A 20,240-nucleotide genomic window follows, 5' to 3' on the forward strand; every position below is an offset into this window, starting at 1 on the left:
GCCAAGATGCCAGCTGTGAACTGCACCGGGCTGTCACTGCCTGAGCAGGGTCAGTGCTCTGCGCAGCTGCAGCCCTCCTTATGTGTGCCAGAGGCCCATGTGCCTGCTGGTTTTGTTTCATGTGTGCCAGAGGCCCATGTGCCTGCTGGTTTTGTTTCATGTGTGCCAGAGGCCCATGTGCCTGCTGGTTTTGTTTCATGTGTGCCAGAGGCCCATGTGCCTACTGGTTTTGTTTCATGTGTGCCAGAGGCCCATGTGCCTGCTGGTTTTGTTTTGTGTGTGCCAGGGGCCCCGGTGCCCGCTGGTTCTACGGCTGTTTTCACTGGGGGGCCCGAGGAGCCCGTCCAGCCTCCTGTTTCGCTAGCTGGGGGGCCCGAGGAGCCCATCCAGCCTCATGCCACGTCGGCTGCCACGTCGGCTGGGGGGCCCGAGGAGCCCGTCCGGCCACCTGTGGCTGCTTCACCACCTGTGGCTGCTTCACCACCCGTGGCTGCAGCGCCGCCTCCTGCAGTACCACCACCTGCAGCGCTACCACCTGCTAATGCCACGCCTCAGCCTGAGGACGCAGCCTCGCCTGGTCCAGCTTCATCCTCGCCTGGTCCAGCTTCATCCTCGCCTGGTCCAGCCTCTGCATCGGCTTCGCCTGGTCCAGCCTCTGCATCGGCTTCGCCTGGTCCAGCTTCAGCATCCGCATCGGCTTCGCCTGGTCCAGCTACAGCATCCGCATCGGCTTCGCCTGGTCCAGCTTCAGCATCCTCATCAGCATCGTCTGGTCCAGCCTCCGTGTCTTCATCCTTGCCTGGTCCAGCCTCTGCATCGGCTTCGCCTGGTCCAGCTTCAGCATCCTCGTCAGCATCGTCTGGTCCAGCCTCTGCATCGGCTTCGCCTGGTCCAGCCTCAGCATCCTCGTCAGCATCGTCTGGTCCAGCCTCTGCATCGGCTTCGCCTGGTCCAGCTTCAGCATCCTCGTCAGCATCGTCTGGTCCAGCCTCTGCATCGGCTTCGCCTGGTCCAGCTTCAGCATCCTCGTCAGCATCGTCTGGTCCAGCCTCTGCATCGGCTTCGCCTGGTCCAGCTTCATCCTCGCCCGGCCCTGGTCCAGCTTCATCCTCGCCTGGTCCAGCTTCAGCATCCTCGTCGGCTTCGCCTGGTCCAGCTTCAGCATCCTCGTCTGGCCCAGCCTTCGTGTCTGCAGCATCCTCGTCTGGCCCAGCCTTCGTGTCTGCAGCATCCTCGTCTGGCCCAGCCTTCGTGTCTGCAGCATCCGCGTCTGGCCCAGCCTTCGTGTCTGCAGCATCCGCATCATCGCCTGCAGCAGCGTCTTCAGCATCCGCATCATCGCCCGCCGCATCAGCTCCAGCCCCGCCTGGTTTGGCTTCAGCGGGTCCTGCCTCTTCCTTCTCCTCATCTGTGCCTGGTTCCACTGTTGGCACACCACCATCCGGTCCGCGTCTGGCACCTCATCTTCATTGGCCGTTTTCTAGGCTGCTGGCTGGTCGTCATCGCCGTCGTGGCCGCCCTCCTAAACGAGGTTGTCGCCGCCACGGCCTCCTTCGTGGCCGGCCTCCTGAACTTTTTACGTGCCGCCACGGCCTTCTTCGTGGCCGGCCTCCTGAACTGTCCCATCCTGGCCTCCTGTGCTATCGGGCCCCAGGCCGGCCACCTGTACTGTGCTTCGGCCTCTGCTCCCCTGTGTGTTTTGTGAACGTTTGTTTGGGTCTCTGGGGCCTCCATTTTGGTCGTGGCCCGGTCCCTCCGTCCTGGACCCCCTGCCGCCCGCCCGGGTCTGGTGGCGTGTTTCTGTGGCTGTCGGGGGCCAGCCCTTGAGGGGGGGGTACTGTCATGGTCCTGCGGCCATGACTCAGTGACTTTGTGTTTGTGTTCTTTATTGTTATTATTCTCTTTATTATTCATGGGCTGTTTTGGGATGGTTTGTGTTTTGGGATTTTAGATACTGGGTTCTGGGTTTGTGCTCCCTCTATTGGTCCCTGGTGTCAGTGTTCCCCTGTCTCGTCAGGTTAACCAGGTCCAGCTGTGTCTCCCACCTGCGTGTGATTTCCCAGTGTCTCTCTGTGTACTTATGGTGTGTGTTTGCCTCTGTTCCTCGTCGCGTCGTCTGTGTTCATACCCTGTGAAATCCCCTGCGTGCTCTCCCTGCTGTTCTCCCTTCATGTTCAGTTTTGCCATCTCCACTTTATGTTTGGTATTGTCAATAAATCGCCTTCACATCTGAGTAAGTGCTGCATTTGAGTCCTCCTTTCCACTCTTCACACGGCCGCTGCCCCGAGCCGTGACAATTTATTATCTCAAAAGTCTCTGCAAGCTAGTTCAGTTGAATTTAATAAAAGCTGCTGATCATTTTTCATCAAAGCTTCTTCTAAAGTTTGTTTCCCGCTGTAATATTTTCTTCAAATCATGCATTTGGTAATCTGGACTGTGTCAGTCAGACACAGCCATCGATGTTATATAACATACCTAATTCAATAAGATACGTCTCTACTGTATGAGAGGGCTCATTTGGAAAGAAACCGTTAACTTTACACAGTCATGAATGTTTATAGGATCACCCAAAGTGGCAATACTCTGTGATGATATGGTTCAGTCCATTAATGTGAATTTATGCTTATTACATTGCCTTCAGGGCTCTGCAGGAGGAAAAAGATTTTCTACTATAAAGCAAAATTTAGCTTAGCTCCACAGCAAAGCTTGCTTCATTAAATTGAGGAATTATTTACCTTAGCTTGAACTTCCTTAATGCAGTTTTGAATTATGGTCTCTTTGATGATGAAAAAAGCAAAATGAAATAAATGTAAACACATGCATGGATTGCCGAATGGTGTACAGATGCACTAAGTCTTCAAACACTTCATCACAACTTAGGCTGTGGAGCTTCACACTTCCCTGAGGAGAGATGAAGAGCCTCTGGCTGAACAAAACAGAAAAAGGACTGCAAAACAGGAAAAGACTGAGCAGAGCAGGTTACATTTTGTCTTCTCTGCTCCCAGAATCACCCTTTTTTTTCAACTACTACTGTTAAAGCAGGTAAAAGGCAGTCAGGCGTCTTCTTTTTCTGACAAATAAAGTACTTCGTATTGTAGAAAAATTTGCATAATCTTTACACCTCAACATCCTTCAGTGGTAACATCTGCACAGGCTGTTGCCGTTTCCCATTTAGCTGGGTATCCTTTTCCTTACATACAGTATTTATACTGAGTTTAAGACTTGTGAAGCTTCAATCCTCTTCTTCCGCAGCAATGTGCCGGGGTTGATAAGGACACCAAATTCCACACAGTGAGGCAAAAGCAAACATTTATGTTCATGTCCCTTTTTTCTCACCCTATACGGTCTGATTGTATTGCAGAATGGCCACATGTGTACAGATAATTAATTTTTTTAAGAACAGAAGGACTCAAACCTCATTATAAAAGGTAGCTGAGCTGCAGCCAGAAATAATGGTGCTCCTCTGTCCAGCAAGGTTGCTGAGAATGGTGATTTCCATGTCGCTCCCTGGAGGTAAACCCACAAATTAGGGTCTGCAGAGAGTAAGTGTGAGTACTAGAAGAAGTTTCAACAACTGCCACACCATTTAAAGCAGCGGATGAAGAATGGTGAATTCAGTTGGCCACTTCATACAGTTATTTCATGTGCAGGGCTAACAAAAGCAAGAGAATCACATGTTTTTTTTTGCAGTTTTTTTTTAGCCTGTCTTTTTGCCCTCCTCTGAGAAATTGGCAAGAAAAGGGAAACATGGATAAGCGGTACAGCTGTTAGAGTAAGAAAAATGGAAACAAGAGTGGGCTACACGGCAGATGAGTGGGGCGTAATAGAGAAATTTGGGAGAAAGTGAAAAGCCACGGAAGAAGAGAGTGTGGAAAAGAGGAAGAAAGGGAGAGGAGGAAGCATGGCTGATTGAGGAGAGAAAGCCAGAAGAGAGACAGAGGGGGTAACCCTCTTTGGCTGTCACAGCAGTTTACACTCATTAGTAGAGCTCTGCCTTTGAAGCGCCTTATCTCCAGTGGCACAATTCACAGGATGGGCAGAGAAAACGCACACACCGACAGGCAGAAATGCAAACATCCCGCACACACATTAACATCGACTTAGATTAAAAAATAGTACACACAAAACAAAATGCATAAACCTACTTATCTGCATCCAGTCACAAATCACCCACACTAATCATCCTCTAGTCTTCATCTAATTATATAAGCAGTGGCTCCTTATGTAAGATGCTTCCCCTACGACTGACTATCCATAATGCATGAAGTCTTGTATTTGGTTCATGGTGACACATCCTACCTTCCTCCTCAGCTGCTGTATCTGGGCAGACCGGGAAAGAGACCAAGGAGAAGGAGGGGAAGAACAAAGCTTAACTATATAAAGGAAAGAAAATTATGACTGCCAGCAAAAAGTTGCCATAAGGATAAAAAATTCATTGGTGAGATAATGTACACTTACAATCTTCTTTTGAGTATATTGTTTGGCATTTTTACATTTTGATTATAGGAAATATAATAATAATAATGACTTAAAATTACTTTAAAATAAATACGTTTAAAGTACAAAATATGATGCTGCTATTATAAACAACAGCAATAGAATTATTATAACATGCACTTTGTTTTTTAAGACATACACTGGTTAAATGCATCTCTTACTATAAGTATCATAGCATATGTAAGTATATCTGTTCCTTTACTCCTCCTCAATCTGGCTAAACTTTCAATTTAAACGGCCAACGGCACCAGGATAGTCAACACCTATAAAGCTTTTGTGTTTGCTTTTTAAAAAAATAATTATAACACTCAAATCCTTACGAATCATATATACTGTGTGTAGTAGCTGATCTGAAAATGAACACCAGCATTACGTATACGGTACATGTGTATTTTGTTGATATTACATGTACCTTGTGTGTAGCTTGCTTGTAAATATTTTTTATTTAAGTAGTTTTAGTGCAGGGACAATTTAGGATAACTGTACCTATATACATATATATTTATCATGTAATTAAGCAGTTAATAAGCCTTCCTTAAACGGTGCTAATAGTGCCTGCAATTGATTACTTTGTCTTATACATTGAGTATGCAGCTTGCAAAGAAGAAGAATAAATATGTTTTTATTATAAATTTGATGTTTATTAACAGTCATTTTTGCTATTTAACTATATGCAGCTATCTAATGAACATCAGAAGAATAAGATGATAAATTAACATAAATATGTCTGTCTTTTAAGGCAGGTTTTTAGTAGTGGAAATAATATAAAACTGTATATGATTAAAATTTTAGTCATATAGAGTTTTTCACTCCAACTGAAATTTTTGAACAGGTAATACGGAACAGGAAGGTTTTTAGTGCAACACCATACACTGCTTTACAGTCAGTTTCACCCAGCAGCTTCCAGCAACCACACACGAAATATACATTTTTGCTGAGCGACCTGCCATTACTGGTCTTTAGGCCTCGGTGACTGGGGCACTCTTTTTTTAAAACTGTATATTCAACTAGCACACTTTAATAATTAATCATTTAAAGCATTTTATCTACCTCATATCCACAAGCAAATTTAGAATCGCCAATTAATCACGTGTTAGTTTTTATATTTTATATGTAACATAAAAGATCTCCACACAGAAAAAGTGGGGTTCAAACCAGGAACCTTCTTGCAGTGAGGTGACACAGTTTACCACTGCACCAATTGCAACTCGTAGGCTAACATGAATACTTTTTACAGCTTGGCTGGTGATAATTACAGTCCAAATGATGCATCATGACATAACATTTTACAATTTGCAACTCAGATGAAGTTCAAAGCTGCAGTAGCAAAGGTCAGATAATAAAACTGATAACCACCCCCTAATTCTAGGGGCTACTCAAAGTTAATTCTATTGTTGGAAGATACAGTAGTACTACGGCAAGCAAAAAGGGGAAAAAAACTTAAAAAGTGCCAAAATGGTTCTCAGAATTGCAATTTGGCGATAGAGTTCATAAAAAAGCAATCAAGCTCAGTTTATTAGATATACCATTTGGATAAATTACAGAAAATAAACCTGCCCAAACCTGTTTTGCAAAACTGCCTCTAAACAAGAAAAAGGCATTCCACTGAAAAGGCTTTTTCTCCAGTATGCAAAACAAAGAGAGGAGGAAAAGCTGCAGTGTTAACATAAAAGTTGATCATCTACAAACTGACTGAACCATTACATCACAGCAACAGTGAGAAAGTGGGTGTTGTGCTATTACTTTCCAAACATTCTGGAGGAGACACGATGCTCCATCACATTACAAGAGACTGTTTCATTATTATGGTTTCACTGTGAGACAAAGCCTCGGGGTATGTTTGTACTGGATGGGGGAAAGCAATGAGCCTCACATCAACTTTCCACAGCCCATTTCCCACAAAAATGTATTTAGCAGGATTTAGAAATGAACTGTTGTTTAATAGGGACACTGGGACAAAGAAGCACTTTCCCCTTGCTTGGTCCTTATTGTGATTGTGGTATAGCTGCTCAGACACTATATTAGCAGCCAGATCATTTTTGTTAAGGCTTAAGCCTGCACTCTTTTCGGGCTTTGATTTGAGCAAGAAAATTGAGGTAAAGTCCCCAAAGAACTACACCCAAATAGGAGTAATGGGCTGGCTGAATTGTGCTCGGCAATAAGCAATTAATTACATCAGGCAGGAGAAAAGAATGAAATGAAGAAATGAAATGAACGAGACACTGAGAAAGAAAGAAAAGGGCAGGGGTGAGAGTGAAACAAGAAACTGGACATGTCGCGTTGGAAATTGAAAACCGTAAGAAATTGCTATGAAATAGACACAAATGCACTGTTTGTAGTCATGTGCTGCCTCGCAGAGTGTTAAGTCAAAGACAAGCAACTTATATTCCCTAAGTGCTCAGTAGCGTTTAAAGACCAGCTAACAGCGTGCCGTTGGGTTATATTTACTGCAGAGTCCCTTTCCTTTGCTACCATGACAGCTCTATATCACAGTTTCACATGGTTCTCACGTCTCTTTATTTATCCTCAGCTATCTTTATTTATCTGACAGTCTGTGCATCGAACACCTTCAGGGGAAATCAAAATGCCACTGAGCATTTCTACATCAAAGATACATTAAGAAATATCTACAAAATGCTATAGAGGCATGCTAAAATGCTAAGCTTATAGCGTGCAGATTAAATATTAGTTTCTCTCTGAATATGCAGATAAAAGTGTGCAAGAGTCAAGATTTGTTGTACCAGATACACTATATTGCCAAAAGTATTCCCATGCCTGCCTTCACACGCATATGAGTGACATCCGATTCTTAATCCATAGCGTGTGTGGCTATAACACCTGAAAGTGTTCTGGGAAGGCACGAGGTTTAGGAGTGTGTTTATGGAAATGTTTGACTATTCTTCCAGACGTACATTTGAGGTCAGACAATGATCAGGACTCTGTGCAGGCCAGTCATGATCTTCTAGACATCCATGTCTTTATGGACCTTGCAATGTGCGCAGCCATGTTGGAAGAGGAAGGGGCCATTCCCAAACTGTTCCCACAAAGCTGGGAACATGAAATTGTCCAAAAATGTCTTAGTTTGAAGCATTAAGAGTTCCTTTGACTAGAACTAAGGGGTGAGCCCAGCTCCTAAAAATCAACCCCACACCATAAGCCCCACTCCACCAAGCTTTATACTTGGCACAACGCAGTCAGACCGTACCTTTCTCCTGGCAACCGCCACACTGCACTTGTCCATCAGATTGCCAGAGAAGCATAACCACTGCTCTAGGGTCCAGTGGTAGAGTGCTTTACATCACTGCATCCAACATTTGCATTGTGCTTGATGATGTAAAACTTGGATGTGGCTGCTTGGCCATGGAAACCTATTCCATGAAGCTCTCTACACACTGTTTTTGAGCTAAACTGAAGGCGCGTGAAGTCTGGAGGTCTGTCACGATTGACTCTGCAGAAAGTTGGCAACCTCTATGTGTGTTAGCATTCCTAGCCACCGCTCTGTGATTTTTCCATGGGCTGCCACTTCGCAGCTGAGTTGCTGTTGTTTCCAATCAGCTTTACTTTGTTATACCAACACTAACAGTTGACTGTGGAATATTTAGTAGTGAGGATATTTCACGACTGGACTTGGTGCACAGGTTGCGTCCTATCACTGTACCAAGCTGGAATTCACTGAGCTCCTGAGAGCGACCCATTCTTTCACAAATGTTTGTAGAAGCAGTCTGCATGTCTAGGTGCTGGATTTTATACACCTGTGGCCATGGAAGTGATCGAATGCATGAATTCAGTGGTTTGGATGGGTGAGTGAATACTTGTGACAATATAGTGTAATTTATGCTAGACTCATTGGCTCCACACTGCCCTCCTTTTTAAAGTTCTCAGAGAGCAATCAGCTGTAGCGTGTCTAAATAAATGCTGTAAGAAAAGTCTGTTCCAATTGTGGATTTCATTACTCTATGAAATCATCCGTGGACAAGATGGATGATATTGTTTCTTGGTCAATATTTGCTCTCTCTATGAAAACATTTGCAATATAAAGTTTTAACTCTGTGCTGTTTGCCAGTGTCTTAATTTCTGCTCTCTAAGCTCCTCATTACATTTCAAACAACAAGAGAAAAACAGCACTGCGGATTCAAGATGGCACTGAATCACTGGCTGCCGCTCGGCCAAAAATATAGTGTGTGAAGGAAATTAATCATAGAAGCTGTGAGCTCTTCGATGGCCGTCTCAAACTGTCCCTCCATGACGTTTTAAGTCCAACTGTAGTGACAGCATTTTGAAAGAAAATGTTCTGAGCAAAAAAGTAAAAGTTTACAAGTGTGCAATGGCACTGTGACTTATTTTAACACAAACCAAAGCCACATGTGCACATATAAACAGGGCACACACCTAGCGTAATTCAAAGCATTTTGATGACAGTGATCAGACTCGGACAGCTTAGCCTTGTTATCCTTGGCAATTAAAAGGCTGCCAAACCTAAAGTCACAGCCACAAAACATATATAAAATATATAAAATATTAGAAGAATGCAAACATAGAGATCTGTCTCATCTGTATATCCCCCCCACCTACCCGCTCTAATGCTCCATGACAGACTGGTGATGAGTTGGGAGAGAAGCGCACGCAAACAAAGAGCATGGTCAATAATTCATCTCATCTTGCTGCAATCCATTACACTGCATTTATTATACATCATATGGGCAGCAACATGCCATGCACGCCCGAGCAGTCACTCTCCCATGTTGGAGTCAGACAGGCTCCCTGCAAAACATCACACGTTGGCACTGACACAAGCGAGATGGCAATTACAGAGGCAGGCCGCTCACGCGCACGCCGCACCCGGATGCTCAGACAGACACAAATACAAAACTACCTCATCGTTCTCTGTCTTTCTGACGCTTCAGAAAGAGACAAATGTGATGAATGTCTGCCGCCGGTTCTGTCACACCGGTCACGCAGATGAGAATGCTTTAAATGTGTGGAGTGTGAAGAAGGCGCATACATCGCAGACAGTCCTACAGAACTCTTAAGTCAGTAGGCAACAAGCTACTTTGTAAAATAATCAGTTTTGTTCCACTTATCCCTTATCTTGCCTCTACCATGAGGTTCATTTTTGTTTGTTTGTTTATCCCTCAGCCTCCTAGTACAGCGGTCCCCAACCCCTGGGCCTCGGACCGGTACCGGTCCGTGAGTCGTTTGGTACCGGGCCGCGAGAGTTGAGGCTCCGGTGTGAAATGTATGGTTTTCAGGGTTTTTATCGGTTTTCAGCGTTATTTTGTTATCGTTTTTATCATTAACACGGTTTTCCTGGGTCTTTTCACGTGTGTTATGAATAAATCTTGTTTTTTTCGGTACCGGTACTAGTTTTATTTTGTTGTATTTGTTGTATTTGTATTTCACAGACCTTAAAGGCCAGTCTGTGAAAATAAACCGGTCCGTGGCGCAAAAAAGGTTGGGGACCGCTGTCCTAGTAGATACACCTATGGTATCAATTTCAAAATCCTAGATGACTTCCTTGTCAAGTTATCCCAGTCAAGGTTTTAAGAAAACATGACCTCTGACCCATGACCTTGATGCTGAGGTCACTCAGATTTGGACTTGTCTGGGATTTTTAGCAGATGCACCTGTGGTGACAGTGTGAAAGTCCTGCATCCCTTTGTTGTCAAGTTCTTACACTGACAACTTGGGTGTCCATATTGCCGCCTGCCAACTATCCACCCAGCTGACAGGGTGACAACAATACCCCATCAGCCTGTTACTGCAGAAAGATGAAAAGGGATGTGCATCAAAGACAGTGTTTTTGCAAGTGCTGTACTCAAAATGTTTGGGCTCAATTAGGAACATGGTAGTGTGTAAAATCAACCTTTTACTTATTGCTGTACGACGGCCAAGTATCATTCCCTTCAGCCTTATCTGCATCTTTTGGGTGGTGCAAACCTTCCTCTGCATCACTCTGATGTAGTTTGTTTGCGCCTCATGGTGAATAATCGAATGATGTCAGTACTTATACTTATGGAGAGGTATTAAACTGCAGTTAAAAACCTTTTTTAAAACATATAAATAGAAATATAGTATGCATGTTGCCTTGTTCATATTTCTCGTGTCCGAGAGAAGTTTCAAAGGAGGGCCAGCACAGAGCAGCATAAAACATCCATTCTGTACCACTCCTCACAGACAGTTTCACACATTTACAGGAACTGTGGCTGAGTGAATGGAGAACATTACTCTTCGGGTTTTGGTCAGTTATCTGATGCTCATACTGAGGACACATGATCAAAGGCAACCTGCGATGAGAGGAAAGGCAGCGAAGGCTCTGTGAAACAGCTCATTCAGGTCTATTATTAAATGGAACAGTTGAGTTATAAATAAATAAATAACTCAACTGTTGCATTCAAATTCAATGCAAGTACTTAGAAAAACAAATAGATTAACAAATAGGTGAATGTAACTCCAAAATTAAGAGAAGTAGCAGCAGACTCACCTCCATGCTGGTAAGATTACAGCGATGGGTCCCGCCGAACCAGCCACTGTTGGAGCACTGGTCAATGTCCACATCCTGCAGGTTCACGTCCACGCGGACAACGCCCCTGTCAGAGAGAAGGAAGCGGGGAAAGAGTCAGGACAAGAGTGCAGAAGAAAAGAGGGAAAGAGGGAGGTAGAAATATTGAGAGGAGTAAATAAAAGAAACAAATGAAATTGAAGAATCAAATGTGTTCAGCAGGAATGGAAGAAAAGTGAAACAGAACAGGAGGGAAGATGAAAACAAGCAGAAAGGAGGCACGTGGACTACACAGATGCAGGTGAGGTCAGAATGAAAGGGAAGAAAATTAAAAACAGGAAAGAAGAGCAATGCTCGGGGGAAGTGAGGTTAAAGGTTCAACAAGCAGGAGAAGGGAGGTGTAGCCGAACGGGAGGAATAGGAATAAATTGAAAGGGAGAAGAATTAAGAGTGATGGAGGTAAGTAATGAAAAAGAAGAGAGAGACAGAGGTAAGGAAAAAGAAGCAGGGTCAGATTCATAATGTGCCACTTTTCCTTCCAGACACTGAGAAATTAAAAAGTAACGCTTTTAGTGTCAAGACTGCATTGCCTGTTGCCTCCAATTTGAGAACGCTAGCTTTCATATTTTCTGAATTCGGTTTCTTTGTTCTTGTTGTGCGTTGAACACTTTCACAGATTTGTGTGGACCTTTTGGGTTGCTGGGAATCCTGTGCAGGATGCTGACTCCCTCGCTGCAGTTTAGCTAGAATCTGGTTGTCAGGCCATTTCACCTTGACTGATGGGCCTCATCATGTGCCTCATCAGCTCGGCTCACTACAAATACTGTATCCTGTCGCTTTATTTTCTGCTTGTTGAGCCGCAGACAAGTCAAAGACAAACAACTTTTGTTCCAGAAGATCATGGCTTCTCTTTCCTGTCAACAAATGCAACATGATGACTAATGCGATGAGTCGGCTGAAGCACGTTTGTGCCTAATAAGCGCATAAATCTGAATCGCAAAGTTGCCATGACAACATACTGATGTTTAAGAAGTTAACTAAGAATCATTAACACTAAACACAGTAGTTTAGGCTAATGGAAATATCAGCAGTTTTCTCATTTTGAGAACATTTTTCACCTGATGGTAACTCGAAATTAAAAATAAGAGGTCACCCAAGCTGCTATAAACAGCTTCTAGTTCCACGACAGCTGAGTGCTATAGTTTTTAAGCACATTTGTTGGACGGCTTTCAGCGGTGGATTATTGCACATTTGGTGCTGTAGTGAGCTTTGAGGAAGCAGGCTGGTATGTTATGAATAAAAGTAAACTACAATCTGATCCCATGCTTCCCTGTGCAAATGCCAGTGTAAAGTTTTTAAAGGCAGTATTTATGTGGGGTGTGTTCTCTGCTCCCGGCCATGTTCACTATCAGATTCTGAGGATTTTCACACCAAAGGTGAGAAATACTCTTGTTTTCTTGCTGCGCCTGAGACCCGAACAAGTTCAATACACGGAGACTGCTGGCCTGTGCAGCAGTGAGCCACTACAGATTCAGACTGTGGAGTGAAGAAGGTTAAATAAACTGGTGAGGGATGTGACTGAAATACAGCACAGCCCGAGACTTCAGCTAAGTCAGTGTAGCCCACAGTGAATAGGTATCTTTGTTTATGACTCTCTATCTCCCTTTTATCATGCACACTTATAAATAATGCCTGGTTTTCTTTTATTAAACCTTTTATTAAACCTCGCTGTCAATTCCTCCACTCCTTTGTGGTGAAGTGGTGCCTGACACCTGTTACCTCCCTCCCCCATCTGCCTGGTGGGAAGTGGAACAAACAACCGCAGAGAGAGGCTTTGGCTACCACCTCTACTCGAGTACACAAGAAAGAAAAAGAAGCAAATGTGTTTACGCCTGTATGTGTTTGTGTGCACTCGAGTCCTTTACGCAGGTCAAGGCTTGGTGGAAAGCAGAAGTAAAAACTGAGAGATGTGAAAGAGCTTGGATCTGTGTTAACATGAGGCACAAATTTCTTAGAGTGAAAGAAACATCAGGACAAGCACTGCATGGGGGTACAATTTGATCATTTCTGCTACAACATAACAAATGATTGTGAAGACAAATGTACGCCTCGGCCTGAGTACCACTAAAAGAGTGATTCTTTACATTTACACAGCACAGATGGTCCTTTATTTCTCTGGGATGATTTATTCTTCCTCCTCTCACTAGCAATCCATCAAAACCATTTAGCCACCCATTAAGGCTTCATGATAACCATCAGTCACTTCCAAGCTATTTACAAAGTGCTGCTCTATACTGCTTAAATTCTGATTTCATAAATCCAGCTTCACAGCGACCCTTCCAATGAAATTATTTCAGATTAGGCTTAGGTGAGCAATAGATGGATAAGCTGCTCTCAGGTCCTGTGTCAGGTCTTTGACGGACTTTTTCCTGTTTCTTGTGGAGATGACTTCTGTCTGCTGTAGACAATTTGTTTAGGCCTGCCACATCTTCTTTTCTCCTCCACTTGTCTGGTTTCCTCAATTTTTTTAAAAACACACCGCACACAATGTGGAGATATGCCAATTTTCCAGCTATTAGTGCTGCAGGAATCATCGTTTTGGTGCCAAAGGTATGATTTTATGTCCATCAAAATGTGTTATCTTTGCTATTTTCTGTAGATTCAGGTAAAGAAGCTGGAAAATGTATGTGTTTGTCATAGTCAGTGGAAGCAGACTGTGTGGAGTGTGAATAGTGGACCCAAACGCAGACACAACATGTCTGGAACATGGAACGTAACTTGATTTAACAAAAGGTGAGCTGTTTAATAAGGCTGATGAAAAGGTACAAACGAAGGGCAAGGCAAACTGATGCAAAACTAAACATTAACCTAAACTGAGTAAACTGAAATAGAACATGAAAAACCCTGACATGAACATGAATACATGAAACCTGGAAGCATGGCGTGAAACAACAGACGACCTGACAATGAAACATGACAGCAGAACACGAAACACAGGGGAACACAGCTTATACAAATGAACATGACGCCACAGGGGAAGCAAAACTAAACACACTGAACATGGAACACATGACTTTCAAAATAAAACAGGAAACATAATGGGATGTAGACATGAAACACAGGGTGAGTGAGACATAAACACAAGGGGCAAAGACACGAGGGGAATCTGATAAACACTGAACTATAACAGGGCAACCAAGGCAAAACAGAAAGAGCTTAAGATAACTAAATGAACTTAAACATAAACCATAAACCGTCAAAATACACTGAAACTCAAAGCGCCGAGTTAAAAGACCCAGGATCGTGACAGTGTTGCAACAGGCTACGGGTAAGAAAGTGCCTAAAGACAAAATTTAAAATAGGTGCTTTGCTAAGTTGTCTGCTGTGTGTGGTTCATTCCTTGAGTTAGGTGCCTTTTCTATGCTTGAATGAATTTTTTCTTGAAAAAGTGGTCAGGTACGAGGGCTGAAAAAGAAGCTAATGTCCAGAGAAAAACAAAAAGACCTTCAAAAGCACGAAGAGCTACGCTCAAGGCCACTTTAGAAAATTACAAGAACATCTCGCTCATTGGAAGCAAAATATAAACAAAGGAAAGGCGTCACAAGACTTTTGCACAGTACTACAAGCTAGAGACGGTGGTTATGCAATGACATTATCTGTGCTGTTGTGTTGATGACAAATAGCGAAAGTGAAAACTGAGAGAAAGTCTTTATTTTTGTTTTTCTGACAGATTTGCACATGATCATTTATATCTATGTGAGCTACAATTCAGTGCCGCTCTTTTCTGAAGCGAAACAACTTCGGTTATGGTTTCTATAAAAGAAAGAAAAACATGAAATGCTTCCAGAGGTATAGTATCTTATAGCATTTCCTTATAATGACACAATATCTTTTTTACCATCCTATATAAAAGTGCTGGAGGTGAGGCTGCTGGATTCTTGTCGGGATTGAATTATTTTATTCTGGTTTTCATTTACACATGTCAAACTTTTGCTTCTTCCATTCCTTGTGAAAGGCAGAGCTGGAGCTTAGTCTGAAAGACAGACAAAAATCATTGGAAAGAGCCTCTCTCCTCCCCTCATTACCTCACAAATTTACATCAGACTCAAATAATAATAATAAGAAAGAGCAACAAGGTTTCTTTGACACAGAAAGTAGAAGACATGGAGGCTCTGGCTTATCATCTCCACTACTTTATGCATTTCTGTCCAGAGCCAACAAACTTTCTATTTTTAGAAATGTCATCGCAGGAGTGAGATGAGTCGAAGAAACAGCATAGCACAACTCGCATTACAGAACATAGAGGGAGGAGAAAAACATCATGAATCTGGTTGTGTACTTGCAGCCAATATTTATCCTCAGTTACAGACTGTATTTCTCTGAGATACACACTCAGGTTTTAAACATCCACTTTATTATTTTCCCTCTTAACTTGACATTTCCCTTGGCTCCCTTTGCTGACTCCACAGTCAATTTTGACAAATGCCAAACTATATTACTAAAAGTACGGCAGTTATTTCTTGATCTTGGAAACTGGAAAGCTCTGGGGGTAAAAATACTAAGTGGACCCTGAGTTTTGACTTTTTCAAAATCGCTATTTCTGAGGTCTTGACTAATTTTAATCCTTACCTTTACATCAACCCCCCCCTAACAGTGCATACCTCATAGTTTCCATCTCTATTCATTACAGAGTTTCTCTATAATCCAGCATCCCCTCTATATTCATATGAAACATCACAAATGGGATTCAGTATCTGACTTGCCTTCTTCTAAATGTCACAAATCACAGTGACTTGTAAAATGTCACAATCATTTAAACTCACTCAAAACCCTCTTGGCTGGGCTGGAATAGGCAATTGATTTAATTATGAATTCATTCACTGAACTGATTTAATCACACTTAACATTTTCCAGACGCCTTAGGCCACTGACACAAGCACATCTCCCATCTTTCTCAACTAGTTAAACATCCTCATCATGACAAGTTGATGGTTTAAAACGGGCAATATCCCGGACATGACTCGAATCCTTTTTTGGAGATGAACAAGCCAACGCAGGCAGACTGAGTCATTACAGCAAGCTGAAGCTACCCTATAAGACAGATGCTTAACTTTCAAGCAGCTCTAACAAACATCTCTGGAAATTTGAGGTAATCTGAAAGTGTGGACCATGTTGATGCTGATAGAAATTCATTGTGTAATAAGAATCAGCCATCTTCAGATCCTGCACAGAGATGATAGCTGTACAATTCTCTAAAAAGCCAGAAGAAGCCCTCATCACATCGTAACACTGTCCCTGGAGCAGGTAGTGATGCAGCATTTTGCTCAGGGACACATCACCGGGGTGGATGCATGCCAGGGTGAGGGCCGAATCACAAACACAACACTGCTGCCTATAAACCACGAGCACTGTGCATCACAGTGTCATTCCAATTTAATTAGTCTTGCTTATTATGTAGTGACAGTGTAGGGGTATTTTACATGTGTAGGTGAATCTGTGTCTGTGCATATACACTTGTGGATCTTTATATTGAAGATGGCAGAAGTTTCATGTGATGATGTCAGCGGATATAACACCAATGCCTGTGAGCCAAAAGCTCAGGCTTCAGGTCGACTGAACACCTTTTTGGGGAGTTTTTCTCCCTACTCTTCACCTTGAATGACATCAGTCCAAGACGATGTCCTTAACACGGGCATCTCAGGGACAAAGATCTTGCTAAGTTACAGCAACCATCCACCTGGTTTTCAAACCTTCTGTTCATGAGGGAAAACCTATCAGAAGAAAGGAAGCAGATGAACTAAAGGGCTTCACCAAAGCCCAGAACAGGATAAATAAGGATTATTTTGAACTGTGAATCATGGAAAGCTAGAGTCCAAAATAAAAATGCAAAGCTAGAGTTAGTACAAAACTAAGTAAGTAAGTAAGAGTAAGAGTTGGATGTGTGTGTGTTTACCCCAAGCTTACCCTTGTTGTAAACGTTCTTTTTTTCCTCTCTTAAAAGATATTTATCATCTTTAATTGTATTTTTTTCTCACATGTTATCTCACATTAGCGACACTGAGTGTGTGAGTGATACACTGACTTATGCACTGCAACTTAGACTGATGTAAGGGTGAAGTGCACCTGGACCTCTGAGTGGTTTCATCTTGTAGTAGAGATTTCATTGTTTATTCATGGCTTCATTGATCTTCTCAGGACACTCTTGGACCGCAGCCTTGAAATACGAGAGCTTTAGGTGTTTTGATGCACCTAAATGTTACCCACAAACACGCACGCGTGCACACTTCTATAGATATCCTCACTTACGAGCACTGCGTAAAGCCTGCAGAATTCATTAGAGTGCTGGCTGCAGCAGGGCTGCATGCCTGTGCCTTGACAGGTGAGTGAAATGTCTAGATAGATCTGTCAAGGTTCTTTTTAACTGTCTGCTTCTATTACAGCAGTAGGTGGATCCATATTTACATGAAGTCTCACAGAGGTTATTGTCAATTAAATGCTGTTAAAGCATTTCAATAGCTGACGCTGATTATCTGATTAACTTTAATTATTAATAAAATATAAAGAAATAGATACTTTAACATGTGTGAGCTGTAATAGAACATTAAAATATATTTTTCTACGTTTTAAGGACAAAAAAGTGACACTTTTCAGTCTCACCTGAACTCTGGCGCTGAGTTGCTCTTAAGTCCATAGAAGGCTGCAGACAGGGTGAGCAGCCAATAGGGCACAAACGTTCCGTGTTCACACTCCAGGTATGGCGCAGACCACTTAATTTGGTTTTTGTCCAGGAGATAAGTGCCACTCTTGGAGCCCGATGCCTCCGTGATTCTTCTGTGCATGTGTGGTCTCCTGCCGTCCCTGAACTCATTAAACCAGTCAGTCTCCGGACTCCTGCCCTTGAGGTGACGGTGCGCAGAGCCGGATAGGTCCTGTAGTACCACTTCATTCTCGGTTCTCGTCGCCTGGAGGAAAACGTGGGGCCCTGGCGTCAGCGCATCCGTGTGCAAGGTCACCACTGCCCTGTGGATTTTAGGATCCCCTTCGAGGATGCTTTGAACCAGCGCGTGGTACCAGTGGATGTCCCTCCGCAGGGTTTGCTCCCGGGACCTGTTGGCTTGCAGGATCATATTCAGGAAGTTTGTGGCGTGCGCTACAGTGTCCAGAATGCTGTGGAGGGAATAGTGGGAGGCGACGTGGAGGCCGCCTCGCAGGCTGCTCAGCTCGTACCTCCGCGAACAGTTGACCTGTCTAAGCGCCGAAGAGTCCCCGGTGTGCAAGAAAGCGGTCACCACCCTGGGCAGGTCCTCCTCGATTTTGTGCGCCACCACCGTGCGCTCGGTGGCTGGTACTGGGTAATAGGTCGGATGGTGGGGTGGCTCCCTGTTGATATTTTGGGTGCTGAAGACTGGTGGGCTCTTATCGTCGCGGTCATTGTCAGACCACTCCACATAACCGTAGTTTGAACCCCAAACGAGCCCTGTTTGCAGGAGCAACGGGACGACTAGGAGAGCCATGGTTCGTTGTCACAGGCACAGAGCAGACACCGCGTGGACTTGGCAAAGTGTGGCGAGCATCACCAAAGCCACTCTATATCTTCTGCCGCTTCAGGAGATCAGAAACACTTTCAAACACACGCCCGAGGATGTCCTGGATTTCATACCTACGACCAAGCATAAAACGGCAAACGATTTCCTCTTGTCATCTTTGCATCTTTCAGAGAGAGCACACTTTTCCTCTCTTCTGTTAAAAAAACACACAGTGTGATCTAAACAGCTGCACAGACACGAACCAGCTTCCTAACTCATGAGAAAACCACACGGACTCCTCACCAGCCCGCAATCCAGGGGAGTGCTCGGGTTCTCCTTCTGTTTTTACTCCCGCTCGGAGAAATCCAGGAGAAGAATGACAAGGGAGAGAGCAAATTGTACTCGAAGTTCCGTCCCTCCCAATAAAACCCTAATAGGCCACCTCGAGAGTCGCCCACCGGCGTGTGTGCTGGTTTCTCATTGCCGGTCTGTCTGAGGTGGGCGGAGCGTGGGAACGACGAGAGCTGTCCGGTGCTGAAAGTAGCGCCCGTAGGAAGAAAAGCGAGGGAGGCTGTGGTGATGAAGAGGAGCCCTGAGTAATGAAGACGAAGGAGCAACCTGGCAACTAGATTTACTTTGCAAATGAAAAAAAGAAAGAAAAACGACTGCGTGAGTGAGTGAGAGAAAGAGGGGCGGGGGAGGGGGGCTCACATATAGTTTAAACTGTGATTAATTATATATAGACAAAATGTCCAAAACTGTGTATAAAGTAGAACATCACACACATTACAGCCACATTTTTTCTCAAGGGTTACATTTCTAATCATCAACCCAAGCAGCATCATGTATATTAGCCAGGTGTGTTCTAATATACTGTGTGTGCGGCTGGGAATCGCAGATCCACGCTTTCTTGGGTCCGAGTCACGTAAATTTCGTGAAGAGAGGGCAAACGACACGGTGTGTCTGCAGATGTCCAGATGCCTGCCAATTTTTTACTTTTTTTCGAGCCTTAGAGGCACTGAGACATTACAGTATAGCCTAATGCGCTAATTTCAAATCCTTCAGGGGGACTTGATAGAACTATAATAGGCCCGAGTGCGCATCTGTGCGCGTCCAAGCGCGCATAATCCGGGCCTCACTCACGATTCTGTCACGGTACATTACCCACAATGACAGTGGTACCACCACACAGTGATTCTGCCATGTGATACATTGCAAGACAATTTGTAACTGAAGGAGACTTTAGCATGTCTACCCGTTAAAACAGAGGGTAAAGTCTGGGATGATCTGCTTATCCTCTGGATTGTTGTGTCGGTTTTTGTGTGTTACTGTTTTTGTTATTACGGATAAATAATGTAACAGTGCAATCATTTACCCCTATGGCTTGGTCCCTCCCTTACGAGTTCTCCTTCATCAACTTATTTAACTCCCACACGTTTTAATTCAAGGGTTTATATTTGGAACCAGTGCTGATAACATATTGCAAGAGGAAGCCGGTGTGATACATCGCTGCATCATATTTTGTCCCACGCAGCAGTGAGTAAATAAGAGAGTGGGCATTCCTCTTTGTGCTACTTTCCTGTGTTTAGACACTTTATGAGTCCATCTGGGGACACGTTTATGTTCACGAGTGCGTGCGCACGTGTCCACGGGGCTGATCGGGAGTCATCCCGGGACTGTAAATGGGTGGTGCAGAGTACACCTCGCCCGGGGTGACT

At 43.9% G+C, this 20,240-nt stretch overlaps 1 protein-coding gene across 2 annotated transcripts in view; it reads right to left on the bottom strand.

Annotated features, from left to right (window-relative positions):
* gpr158b (G protein-coupled receptor 158b) overlaps positions 1 to 19,069 on the bottom strand; it is a 108,458-nt gene extending 89,389 nt beyond the window's left edge. The window contains exons 1-2 of one of the 2 annotated variants that reach the window (XM_004567210.5): positions 17,654 to 19,069; positions 10,979 to 11,084 (exon numbers count right to left, since the gene is read on the bottom strand). In XM_004567210.5, the coding sequence (XP_004567267.2) occupies positions 10,979 to 11,084; positions 17,654 to 18,510 (963 nt within the window). In that variant the 5' untranslated portion in view covers positions 18,511 to 19,069. Of the gene's footprint in view, positions 1 to 10,978; positions 11,284 to 17,653 lie in introns of both variants that reach the window. The other variant, XM_076876512.1, reaches the window with a different exon arrangement.
* Between the last annotated feature and the right edge of the window lie 1,171 nt (positions 19,070 to 20,240).

Source organism: Maylandia zebra, linkage group LG18 (genome assembly GCF_041146795.1).
Source record: "Maylandia zebra isolate NMK-2024a linkage group LG18, Mzebra_GT3a, whole genome shotgun sequence".
NCBI classification, from domain to species: domain Eukaryota; kingdom Metazoa; phylum Chordata; class Actinopteri; order Cichliformes; family Cichlidae; genus Maylandia; species Maylandia zebra.